Source organism: Homarus americanus, unplaced genomic scaffold, assembly GCF_018991925.1.
Source record: "Homarus americanus isolate GMGI-L3 unplaced genomic scaffold, GMGI_Hamer_2.0 scaffold56333, whole genome shotgun sequence".
Classification (NCBI taxonomy): Eukaryota; Metazoa; Arthropoda; class Malacostraca; order Decapoda; family Nephropidae; genus Homarus; species Homarus americanus.
This window is the reverse complement of record NW_024734940.1, coordinates 8,677,219-8,690,425: the sequence shown is the minus strand read 5'-3', so window position 1 is coordinate 8,690,425 and position 13,207 is coordinate 8,677,219. Positions and strand designations below refer to the sequence as shown.

The window sequence follows — 13,207 nt, the reverse complement described above, 5'->3', positions numbered from 1 at the left end:
TGTAGTGATGATGGATGGTGTTATATGTTGTGATGATGGATGGTGTTATATGTAGTGATGATTAGACAATAAAATAATAACAATTTAATGCCAAAAAAATATACTTTGCTGTACCGTTGTAGTGGAACTTACATACACCGTTAATGAACTATTGATGGAAGAAGAAGTTTTGGGGACTGAACAGTGAGACAATGTGGAGCCTCCCGGGGGGTGGTGTCCTACCGTGGACTAGCGAATGAGCCGCCCGGACCAAACTTGCCATGGATAGCAAGTGTCATGTGGGGATCCCATAAAAACTCCAACCAATCCGATCCGACACACCCAAATCGACCCGACCCGTTAAACCACACAGAGGTTGAAAAGTCATATCACATCCCACGTATTATAGGTAATTTTATCCTTATACATATACTACTACACGTTCACTACAACACACGTACTACACGTTCATTACAATACCAGCACCACACAGTCACTACAACTCTCATACTATACGTTCATTACAACACCATTGGACCCCAGGTCGCCTCTCAACCTCGCTCACAATGAGAATCCAGTGTGCAATATCCAAAAAAGATCGGCAAAGGCAAAACTATTAGAAAAATGCAGCTTCATAGTCTGGGATGAATGCCTCAAGGCATCATACCTTTGGAGAAGTGTTCAGACACTCACCCTACCCACAAACATGAGAGTACATCTACAAGGAGATCGGGATGCTGGACGGTTTGCAAACCTTCTACTACAGATTGGGAATGGAACTTTCCCTGTTGATTCAGAAGGACAAATAATCATTCCTCAAGGATGTGAAAATGTTGTAAAGTCCTCAACTGAGCTCACTAATATGGTCTACCCAAACATTATTCACCACTACAAGGATCACGAGTGGCTGCGTGAACGCGCAATTCTGGCACCAAAGAATGAAACAGTGGCTGAAATCAACATGACTCTACTCAGACAGCTTCCAGGCAGTGAGACCTCATTCAAATCTGGTTGATACAGTAATCGACCAGGACCAAGCAGTCCAGTACTCTGCAGAATTCCTTAATTCTTTGGAGCCCTCTGGAATGCCTCCTCACCACCTCACTCTCAAGATTGGAACTCCTATAATGCTCTTAAGAAATCTTGAACCACCAATCCTCTGCAATGGCACAAGACTGGTGGTGAAGGACATGATGCCACATGTATTGGAAGCTACAATACTGACAGGAAAAGCTAAAGGAGAGGACGTTTTTACACCAAGGATACCTCTCATCACCAGTGACCTGCCATTTGAGTTCAAGCGACTTCAGTTCCCGGTTAAAGTGAGCTTTGCCATGACCATCTACAAAAGCCAAGGACAGTCCCTTAAGATGGTTGGCCTAAACCTGGTGTTTCCTTGCTTCTCTCATGGACAGTTCTATGCTGGAGGCTCCAGAGTGGGAACTGGCAAAAATCTGTACATACTTGCTGCTATTGGCAAAACCAAAAATGTGGTCTACTTTAATGCACTACAGTGAGAAAATGTGGAGCCTCTCGGAGGGTGGCGTCGCGATTCCGTTAGTGTATATATCAACTCGTCTCAGCTCGGTGGACAACCCACCTGCTATCACCCCCCTACTACTTTACTTCCCGTTTCTACGCTTTCCTTCTCTCTCTCCTCTCCCAGGGCAAAGTCATTTGCCACTTTAGTAAGACATCTGAATATAATTGTTGTGCAAGTATTGTGGAATTGTTGTGATCAATATAAAGTGAAAAGACTAAGGAATTGTACCTGGTAGTGTGCTAACTATATAATCGAAGTGGGAGGTCCAGCTGTGAAGCCATTACCCTGTGAACAGTGTTGTGAAGAATTAGTGATTATTAAAGCAGACTACAGAGCACAAGTGTGTTTCTGTTACCTGGTGGAAGTCTCCCTGACTGTTGTTTGTCTGTACACTGATACTGGTCGTCGGGAAATTGCCGGAGATTGGTGGAACAGCCAGTGGTAATTCAAAGACACTTGTGAGATATCTACTACGGCTTCTGTACGTATGACCCTAGCCGCTGGTAACCAGTGGTGGAGGCTGGGTAAGCGGCGAAAGGAGGGTCGTAACAATATCATAGGCTAATTCTGTCATACAAGTCAATGTCTATAAATCATTTAGAACGTTTGGCCTCTGACAGTAGAGTACTCAATACAGTACATAGATGTAAGCAGTAAACTAACCAACATACCGTCAACACCTACACAAGTTAAGAAATACATTGAGTAAAATGTTTACAAAACCTCATCTGAACCAAAAGCCTGGCGGTTCTTACCCACGAAACCATTTGTCAGTTACCGCCCCTGATTCACAGACTGAGAACCTTGTCGGCTTAATAAGCTACATCAAACTTTAATGTCAGATTCATGAACTCTGTATGAAATATATGCCTTCGGTACAAATAAATGGTATTTCATTAATAAGCAGTGCCAATAATAACGGTTACCAAATTTTGGGCGGAATTTAATTCGGATGTGTAACCCATAGATTAATATGGCCAAAAAAATATAATGAACATAAAAAAAATATAATTTACATAAAAACTTACTTGCTACAAAGAGGAAGCTTGGGTGATGCAGTAGTGCTAGTGGTAGTAGTAGTAGTGGAGGTGGAGAAGTGCGTGTCGGGGAAGAGAGCAGCAGTGCGGATGGCAGAAGCATACTCTATGGAGGCCTCTTCGAACATGGTCCTAACCAATCGCGAGAGTTTGATGGGCCTCACGTAAGTGGTGGTTACCGGTGGAGATGCTGAAGTGGCCGTAATCTCCCTAGTGCTGCTCTTAACCCAAGACTGGTTGCTGATGTCAAGGTGAGATGAAGGTTGAATGGATTCTGTATAACACGAAACAAGGTTGACTGTTGTCTGACTGGTCTCTGTGTCTGCTGTATAAGGAGACAATGGTCTAAGATTGTTCAAAGGTGAATCAGTGGGCTGGCTGCTCACAGGAGAAACAATGGGTGACGTAACAGAGGATAATGAAGTTAGCTGAGCGACTTTTGCAGGAGTCGTTTGAGAGTTGTTTCTTAAAGAGGGTACAAGAATCGATGACCGTGATGGATTTACAACTGGCAGAGTGGTCGCCTCCTGCCTGCTGGCCAGAGGAGAAGTAGGAACAGTAGTTAAGAATGGAGGATGAACGACTGACGAGAAAATCGTTTTGTCTCTGCTGGCTAGAGAATATAATAAATGTTTCTTTGATGCTGAGGACACGGGCGTACTGCCTTTTTCAGTCGACTGGATTCCGGGAAGGACTGTAGAAGAGGACTTACTCTCACACGGCAACAGTGCTTTCTTATAAGACCAGCGCTGAGACCTGGTTACACTGGAGGCAATAGACGGCATGGATGAGACAGAGGGTAGGGTAGTAGTAGTGAGATCACGATAAACTTGCAGGCAGGTGACAGAGGAATTCACTGTTGTTGACATTGTAGGTTTGGAAGATGTCAATACTGGATGAACGACACCAGTAGAGGAAACTGAATAATCATCACTGCCAGGCGCACAGGGGTGACTGCTTCGACTGAATTGCGCAGCAGCTGTCTGGGAGAGATTGTTAATTCTCGACTGGCTGACAGTTACAGCACCACCACAAATATCACTGTCAGATGTGGTCAGCAGATTAAAAGTAGGTGTGAGTACATGCCGAGGGATGTGGGAGACGGTGGTAGTGGTAGCAGTGGTGGTGGTGGTAGCGGTGGTGCTAGTGGTGGTAGCAGTGATGGAGCTGAGGTGATGGTACCCTGGTGGCGGGGCCTGGCAGGTTTTCGACAGGACAGCAGCGCTGGTGAATATGCCAGGAGAGAGAACAGAAGTCTCACTCAACGCCATCACGCCCTCCTCATCTCCTCCCATCGACATGACCTGGAAGATTAATAACGGGTTAATATATCCAACCTGAACATATGGGGAATGATCCTATCTACAAAAATTACTCACGGACACGGATTCATCATACATTACAAATATTCCCAATGAAAGTATTTCTACCTGTAAAAATAAGCACGAGGAATAATTGTCCTGCATGGATAATTAGTGATAAATAAATATTCCATTAAGATAACACATTAAATTACAGATACATATAAAATTGATTTTTTTTTAATTAATCACGCCCAAAAAGCGGTTTAACACTAGGCTACAAATTGTTGTAGTTTCACTCGGCTACAATAAATTAATACAGTTCCACTCGGCTACAATATATTATTGTAGTTGCACTCGACTACAAAAGATTAGTGTACAGTTCCACAAGACTACAATAGATTGCGGTACACTCCAATATGCCATTAAAGATTGGTCTTGTGTATTTTCACTATGCTGCTCTACATAAAGCTCCAACAAGTATTACCAGTACTTGGCAACGGTAACAGACGTGACCGACCATCCCAAACTCCAACAGTCCTTGTCAGTGGCGAAGTTAAAGTAATCACTGGATAGTTCTCCCCTAGCTTCACCTAAAATTAACCGCCCTAACACTTCGCGGGGGTGAGGATAGGATAGGTTAGGAGAGATTAGTCTAAGATAGGATAGACTAGAATAGGTTAAGATAGCATGGTTAGGACAGAATAGACTAAAATAGGATAGGGCATATGTTAGGATAGGTTAAGATAGATTAGGCTAAAATAGGATAGGTCGGAAAAGGTTAAGATAGGATACGTTAGGCTAGTGTAAGGTAGTTTAATCATCAGGTGAAATAAGCTTAGGGGGGATAACCTTCAGGTAAAGACAGAATCACAAACCCAAGACCATCCCAGTCTTACAGCTTAACAATATTATTATTAGACTTTGTCCGGGTAACTTACGACTTAGAGTCCACCTCAAATTCCAAGCTTCAAAAATAATTGGTATTCTGATAGTGTGGTATATACTGTATAAATAGTGGTTATTAATTTATATAAAACATATTTTCTAACCAGGAATTTATATATATTATTATCTGAACGTGAATTCATATAAAACTATTTAGCTTAATTTGTGCCGATCATGGATATACACATATACAGGTAGATTTTCACTCTGAATTTATATTAAGATATTTACTGATCATGAATTTATATAAAAACATATGTTGATCATGAATTCATATAAAATTAAACATGGAAGATAATTTACGAGCTACCAACACAGACAGACTCACGCGTTACCAGATAGATTTTAAGAATTACCAGCATTTAACTATAAGATCTACCAAACAAACCAACAATACTTACGCTAACAGGTACGCAGTTTTTAAGTCACATGTATCTAATTATTAAGGTTTCAGAATTATGCTACCTCTAAGTTAATTTTCTTACAGTCGACGTGGAAAAGCGGAACTCGGACGAAAAATTCTTCACATTCTGATAAAATCTCAGAACTGAGTTAACAGTTATGGCGGGAAACTGGCATCGGTCATTTTACCTTACGTTGGTTCATATTTTTTTTTTTTTTTAATTTAGAAAAAATGACTTAACATTTATATATGATGATGGAATCCTTGTGTTAGTGAATTTGTTTCGTCTCTGAAAAGAACATTTTTTAATAAAATTCGTAAATGGTGAATAAAAAATAGATTATTTTCTAGTTTTTAGTATTCTATTCTCCATATATATATATATATATATATATATATATATATATATATATATATATATATATATATATATATATATATATATATATATATATATATATATATATATATATATATATATATATATATATATATATATATATCGTATATATATATATATATACATATATAATAGTAGTAGTATATATATATATATATATATATATATATATATATATATATTCATATATATATATAGTGATGATGGATATTGTTATATGTAGTGATGATGGATGGTGTTATATGTAGTGATGATGGATGGCGTTATATGTAGTGATGATGGATGGTGTTATATGTAGTGATCATGCATGATGTTATATGTAGTGATGATTAGACAATAAAATAATAACAGTTTAATGCTAAAAAAATATACTTTGCTGTACCGTTGTAGTGAAAAACATGGTGGAACTTACATACACCTATAATGAACTATTGATGGAAGAAGTTGTTTTGGGTACTGAACAGTGAGACAATGTGGAGTCTCCTGGAGGGTGGCGTCCTACCGTGGCCTAGCGAATGAGCCGGGTGGCGTTTCTGGTAGTGTATATGTGTATATATATATATATATATATATATATATATATATATATATATATATATATATATATATATATATATATATATATATATATATTAGGCAAGGCTCTTAAACCCTAACACCTACTCAGAATAAATTATAACAAGCTATAAACCAATCACATATATGAACCCAGGATTTCAACTGTAGGATGTTAAAATCTGTAGTCTCCAGCGACAGTGGTGGTGTCGCCAAGCGGCCGCTACATATAAAACTTTTTTTTTTTCTTTCTTTTATCCTCTTCACCACTGATCAGCTCCTTAGCCGCTTGGGCGATCCGTCACGTCTCTGTCACGCACTGTTGGCAAGTACTGAGCATGCACCGGCTTCTGAATGTACCTGAACCCGCTCCAGTGTTGGTCAAGTCTGGTCTTAAAAGAGCTTACACTCGGTGCCGTCACAACACACTGGTAGATTGCTCCAAGAGTTCACAACTCTCACTCCGAAAAACTTTGCCCTCACAGTCTTCTGAACCTGCGGCTTCTCAATCATGAGTTGTGACCCCTTGTGGGGCGAGCGTCCGCCTGCTCCAAGTAAGGACACTCGACCGAGTTGTGCCCCTTGTGATGCTTATACACCTCAATTAGGTCGCCCCTTGCCCGTCTGTAGTATAAGCTAGGCAAGTTCAGGCGTGTAGCATACTGTATGTGGCCGGTTGTTCAGATTTCTCTATGTTTGTCTATTTTCTCTTTGATAGGTTCACATACATACGTACATGTAAGAGATCTCACACTAAGGATGGAAGTAAGAAGTGAAACTCACAATAGCATTCTCTGTATATATATATATATATATATATATATATATATGTATTGTAAGTGCAGTGCGGTGCTAGGGAGTTGCTGTGTGGTGAGGAGCTTGCTGAGAGGTCTTGTTGGGTGAGGAGCTTGTTATGAGGTCTTGTTGGTTCTGGAGAGTAGAGTGACCTCCACGGCTAGGCCGAGGTGTATTTATACGATTCTCCAGGATCAGAGAAGCGAGGTGCGAAATGAGTGGCGCCAATCACCGCGCAGTCCGTGAGTGAGGCCTGGTCTGTGGAACTCGCTGCTGATTGGCTGGTATGCGAATGGCAAGTGATCAGTCAGCAGTTGTAGGGGAGAGTATCCACTACAGTACTACCCCTCCCCTCTGAGTGCTGCAGGAAACTTGTTGTCGGCAGGGTTGTATCCCACATGCGAGACATAACAGGCGGGGGTGTGAATCAGTCGGCTGCTACGGGAGACGAATTAGTCGGCTGCTACGGGAGATGACTCTGTCTAGTGACGCGGAATCTGTGGGAGAAGGAGGGTTGTAGAGGAGAGAAGGTTGAACAGGCAAGGAATGTGGTGCTTCTCTCGCGGCAGGTGCAAAGTCCTCAGGGGCGCCGGGTGGGGTGTCTGGGTCCATAGGGGCGGCTGCAGGATCCTCATCAGGAGCAGTAGGTATCTGAGGATGAAAAGAGGGTACCCAGAAATGTTGTGGGCGAGGTGGTGCTGCAGGCGGCAAGGGTGGGCAGACTGGCGAAGAAGGTGCGGGATGAATGTGTTCAGAGCGATGGGAAGGCCGGCATGGGGCAGTAGCCTTGAATGCAGAACTGCCTGTCGTAGTGTTTGTAGTAGGTCGTGACGGGCAGCAGGAGTGAAGTGGTTAAGGTCAGAAGTAAGGCATGTGATGTGCTGCTTGATAGTGTCGGAGGTTATGGCGTCTACCAATCCCGTTGACGTCGCTTCCTCGTGTAGTCGCAAGGAACCTCACAGCGTCTAACGTTAGCACCAAAACGTTGATGGTACCAACAGAAGGTAGGTACACTGCGCTGGGGGCTGATGGGGGAGTCTGAGGCAGGACGGGGGTGTTGGGGTCGGTAGGACACAGTGAGTGGGGCAGGAACAGGAGCAGCAGCAGGCATGGAGGAGCAGAGCTGCTCGAGGGTGTCCATTCTGTGGTGTAGAGATTGTTGCAGGTCCTTCAAGTCTTGTTTGTCTGGTGGAATGCTACTTCTCTGAGGAGCGTTGATGTGGTTGACGAGACCGGAGGAAAGTGACGGTGTGGCCGCTGAGTTGTTTGCGACAGCACGGCGCACAGCAGCATATTCGTGTTATACTCTGTCTGCCGTGGCTGCATAGGTCGCCGAGGTAGTAGAGTAGTCCAATGCCGAGAGGACGAGACGAACTTCTGCAGGGAGTTTCTGAGTGTGAAGCTGGCGCAGGATAGTGTCAGAAAGCCTGTCTGTGCGGCGGGAGTTCAGTCTCCGCATCTCGTCCCAGAGACATGCAGGTGTTGAGTTGCCGAGGGAGAGACAGGTTAGGTCTTGCAGGAGACTGGTGTCAGGCTGCTGGTATCGCCTCTTGAGAGCATCTCGTAGAGCTGCAAATTTGTCAGCTAGAGGGTTGGTGATGGTTTCTGAGACTTGCGTGGCGACTTCTGTGGGCAAGGAAAAGAACAGGGTGACGTACTTCTGTTTGTCTGTAGCTGTTGAGCCGATGAGAGCTGCCCCCATGTGGATTAGCCAGTCTTCAATGTTGTGATTGAAGACTGGGAGAGTGATCCGTTCCTCATCCGTTCTTGTGAGAGTGCATCACACTTATTGGGTAAGGATGAGGGATGGGTGTTTGCTCCAACCCCCTTTCATGTTCACAAACTCCTGGGAGGGAGGTGAACAGTTACAGGGGGGACCACAGGACGAATACACTTTTGAGGGTGCAGGTCCCTAGGCCAGAGCCAAAAAAGAAGGAAAAGACCTCAAACCACATCTGGAATATCACGCTATAGCTGCTCTCCAGCTGGAGTGTGGGTTACTCACACCACCAGTGGGGAGGGCAAACTAATGCTCAATAAACCGAAAACGCTTGTGAGATGTTGTTGACAATGTCAGTGGCGGGTGGTCCGGTCAGGTCAGTTGGCCAAGAATGGCAGCAGAAAGAGAGCGGTCTTCACAGCTCTGGGGGTATGGCAGCAGAAAGAGAGCGGTCTTCACAGCTCCGGGGGTATGGCAGCAGAGAGCACGGTCTTCACAGCTCCGGTGGTATGGCAGCAGAGAGAGCGGTCTTCACAGCTCGGGGTATGGCAGCAGAGGTCTTCACAGCCGGGGTATGGCAGCAGAGAGAGCGGTAGCTAGTGGTCTTCACAGCTCCGGGGTATGGCAGCAGACCAGCTCCGGGGTATGGCAGCAGAAGGCGGTCTTCACAATGTATGGCAGCAGAGGCGGTCTTCACAGCTCCGGGGTATGGCAGCAGAAGGCGCTTTGTATGGCAGCAGAGAGAGCGGTCTTCACAGCCGGGGGTATGGCAGCAGAAGGCGGTCACAGCTCCGGGGTATGGCAGCAGAGGCGGTCTTCACAGCCGGGGGGCAGCAGAAGGCGGCTTCACAGCCGGGGTATGGCAGCAGAGAGGCGTCAGCACGGGGGTATGGCAGCAGAGAGGTCTTCAGGTATGGCAGAGAGAGCTTCACAGCTCGGGGGTATGGCAGCAGAAGAGCGGTCTTCACAGCTCCGGGGTATGGCAGCAGAGAAGCTTCAGCTGGGGTATGGCAGCAGAGAAGGGCCCGGGGGTATCTTCACAGCGCGGGGTGGCAGCAGCAGAGAGAGCGCGGCTCACAGGGGGTATGGCAGCAGAGGAGCGCGGTTCACAGCGCCGGGGGTATGGCAGCAGAGAGGCGGTAGCCCTCAGAGACAGCGGGCACAGGGGGTATGGCAGCAGAGAGAGCGGTCTTCACAGCTCCGGGGTAGGCGAGCTCGGGGTATGGCAGCTTCACATGGCAGCAGAGAGAGGCGGTCACAGCTGGGGGTGGCAGCAGAGAGAGAGCGGGCTCCGCAGCAGAGAGGACAGCTGAGGGGTAGCAGCAGAGAGGATTCAGCAGAGAGAGAGCTCCACAGCGCGGGGTATGGCAGCAGAGAGGGAGTCTTCACAGTCCGGGGTATGGCAGCAGAGGACAGCTTGGCTCACAGCTCCAGGGTATGGCAGCAGAGAGGGAGCGGCAGGGGTATGGCAGCAGAGAGGAGCGGTCTTCACAGCTCCAGGGGTATGGCAGCAGAGAGGAGCGGAGCGCCGGGGTAGGCAGCAGAGAGGAGTGGTCTTCAGGGGTATGGCAGCAGAGAGGGAGCGGTCTTCACAGCTCCAGGGGTATGGCAGCAGAGAGGGAGCGGTCTTCACAGCTCCAGGGGTATGGCAGCAGAGAGGGAGCGGTCTTCACAGCTCCGGGTGTCACCAATTGTAGCGTACTGTAAGTGGCCAGTTGTCACATTTCTCTATGTTTGTCTATTTTCTCTTTGATAGGTTCACATACATACGTACATGTAAGAGATCTCACACTCAGGATGGAGGTAAGAAGTGAAACTCACAATAGCATTCTCTGTATACAGTAGTTTGTATATTGTGCATTTTAACCACAAAAGTTCCCCCTATTTCAAAGTCCTGCCCATTTCGTGCAATCAAAATTTTACTTCCTTAACTGAAATTGAAAATAATGGAAAAATATAATTTTGAGAAAAACACTAGGGTAAAGTATTCTTTTTTTTTTTATTGAAATCAGTACAAGTACCTGTATAGAGTTTTTTGGTTGTACTCTACTAAATTTCTTTACCATAATGAATTTATTATAAAATATAGCCAAGTACAACACAGTATTCAAACTTAGTATGACTTAGCTGTAGCAGGCAAAACTTGGTTAACATTCCTTTTAAGACCACCTACAATTTAATACTTGGGTCATTTCTTTTTGTACTTAAAATGAAAAATAATTTATTTTATTTATGAGTGTTTCCTGAATTGAACATCCGCCCTCCCTTGCCTCCTTCACCTTGAGATACTTCTGCGCTCTATACCACTAGCATCATGAGATTTTTCTTTAATACTCAGTGATATAAGGTAAGAAAATTTTAGTGAAATCAGCTTCCTAGGTTAAGTTAGGTTGGGTTAGTATGGTTTTCATGAATTTGCCCAAGAAATGAATGTGAAATCCATTCACAACCCATCAAAATACAGCCACTCCTCGACTTACGACGGGATTAGGGACCCAAATCCAGGTCGTAAATCGAAAATGCGAAGATAATACATAGAAAATCTAAAATGGGTTCCTTTTTTTCTTCTCAGCACCACAAAACTCTCACTTTTTAGCTTGTCAGCCATTTTAAAGTGAATTACAAACAAAAATTTTGTCTGTGTACCGACTTTGGGACTCGAAAATACGTAATTTTACCAAATTTGGGTACGACTGAGGCAGGTCGTAAGTGCGGGTGGTCGTAAGTCGAGTAGGTCATAAGTCGGGGAGGAGTTGTATATCTTCAAACTCCTGGGGTATTCAGAATAACATCAAGTGTTGTGAGTGGCACAAATTGTCCATGAAAGGTCTCATAACATTCATGGTGCTCAACCCATCAGGATTTACACAAAGTCTGAATCTTTTTTGTGGTTACATTCTATGCTAGCCTAGACCTTTCTAAACAGTGCCTGACACTCTGGAGAGTACTGTACATAAACAAAAACACAATTCAGGAAACCAATCACACACATTTTTAATACTGTACAGTACCTGCTTCTTTGCATGATGACATGTCACTCCTTTTGAGGGTATCTCCCATCTGAGCACTCAGTGCAGATTGAATCTTGTGCAGGGTTTCCATATTTCTAGCACTGATAGAAGGCCAGCTTTTAGACATACAAAATGCAGGCCAAAAAGGCCAAAATTCTAGGAACATGAGGACAACTTTTTTAAAGGGGGAAAGCAATGCAGTCAAGCTAAATAGTAATGTATGGAATTTAACATTTTCTTTGTCTTCAATGAATGAAATACAAGAATCTCCCCTTTAACCAGAATAATTGGCACAGTGTTTCCAAGTTTGAGAGATTTCCATATATTGAGATGAATTTTCTTATCCCTTAAAAAAAATTACACATCCCCTGAAGTTTTCCAGGCATTGGTGAATGTTTTGTCGTCTAAATTATATACGGGTACTCCTCGACTTATGACAACCCGGACATACGACCGCCGTGGTCGTATAAAATATTTTTCAAATTACGTATTTTCTAGTACCGACATTAGTGATCGCGCTGTGTTCCGACAAAATTTTTGTTTGTAATTCCCTTTAAAATGGCTGACAAGCGTAAAAGTGAGTTTTCTCATGGTGCCTTAAAGAAAAAGAGACACCCATTTTAGAATTTCTATGTATTATTTTCGCCTTTTCGACTTAAGACCAATTCGACTTACGACCTGGTCGTCGGGACGGAACCCCATCGTAGGTCGAGGAGAGACTGTATCTGGCATGGAGCACTGTTGCTATCGAGGCTTCCTTAACTGCAGTCGGACAAACAAAGAGCGGTATTTATTTCTGCAAACACCACTGTACACGTACAGTATATTGTAAATAAACATAATATACTATTGTATACATTATACTATATGTACTCACCAGCAGATGCTGTTGTCTCAAGTTTGTGATACAGGCAGGCCACAGACCAAATGGTGACATGATACAGGATGACTTGCCTTTGTTCTGTACCATCTACTGTAGCAGCTGTTGCTGTCACTCTCCTCACCCTAAATGAAGGAGGGATTGTACTATACACACACTGTATAATGTACATTGTACATACACCCTCTACACACAAACCTACAGTAGGCATACACTCTCCTCTTTCCTATGTACAGTACTGTCTGTACTGTATGGTACTTTTACACTTACTGAATGTACAATACAGTAAATGTAACTATAATCACTTTTTATATTTTAACACCGCTTTAACGGTATTCTTGGCTGATTGTATCCTGGTGCAGTAATGTAAAAAAAATTTATAACAGATCGTATGCGAAAACAGCAGTGAACGAGTGAACAAGCTTGTACAATGGCAGCAGACAATGAACTAAGAGTGTCATGATGCTAGAATTTGAGGAGATAGGCTGCAAGCTACATCAGCCAATCATAGGAATTGCATGCAGTCACATGACAGTATAGTAGCCAATCGTAGAGCCCAAGAACCTCTGAGCCTACCCACCCATGCGCTCGGCAGGTGTCAGCATCTGATGCAATCTCTCGGAAATTCATTCCAA

General features: G+C 43.9%; 1 protein-coding gene across 1 annotated transcript; it reads right to left on the bottom strand.

Moving 5' to 3' along the window:
- Positions 1 to 2,546: 2,546 nt before the first annotated feature.
- On the bottom strand, positions 2,547 to 3,344 carry LOC121870568 (CCR4-NOT transcription complex subunit 11-like). The gene has a single exon (XM_042372399.1). The coding sequence runs from the start codon at positions 3,342 to 3,344 to the stop codon at positions 2,547 to 2,549; it is 798 nt and encodes a 265-aa protein (XP_042228333.1).
- Between the last annotated feature and the right edge of the window lie 9,863 nt (positions 3,345 to 13,207).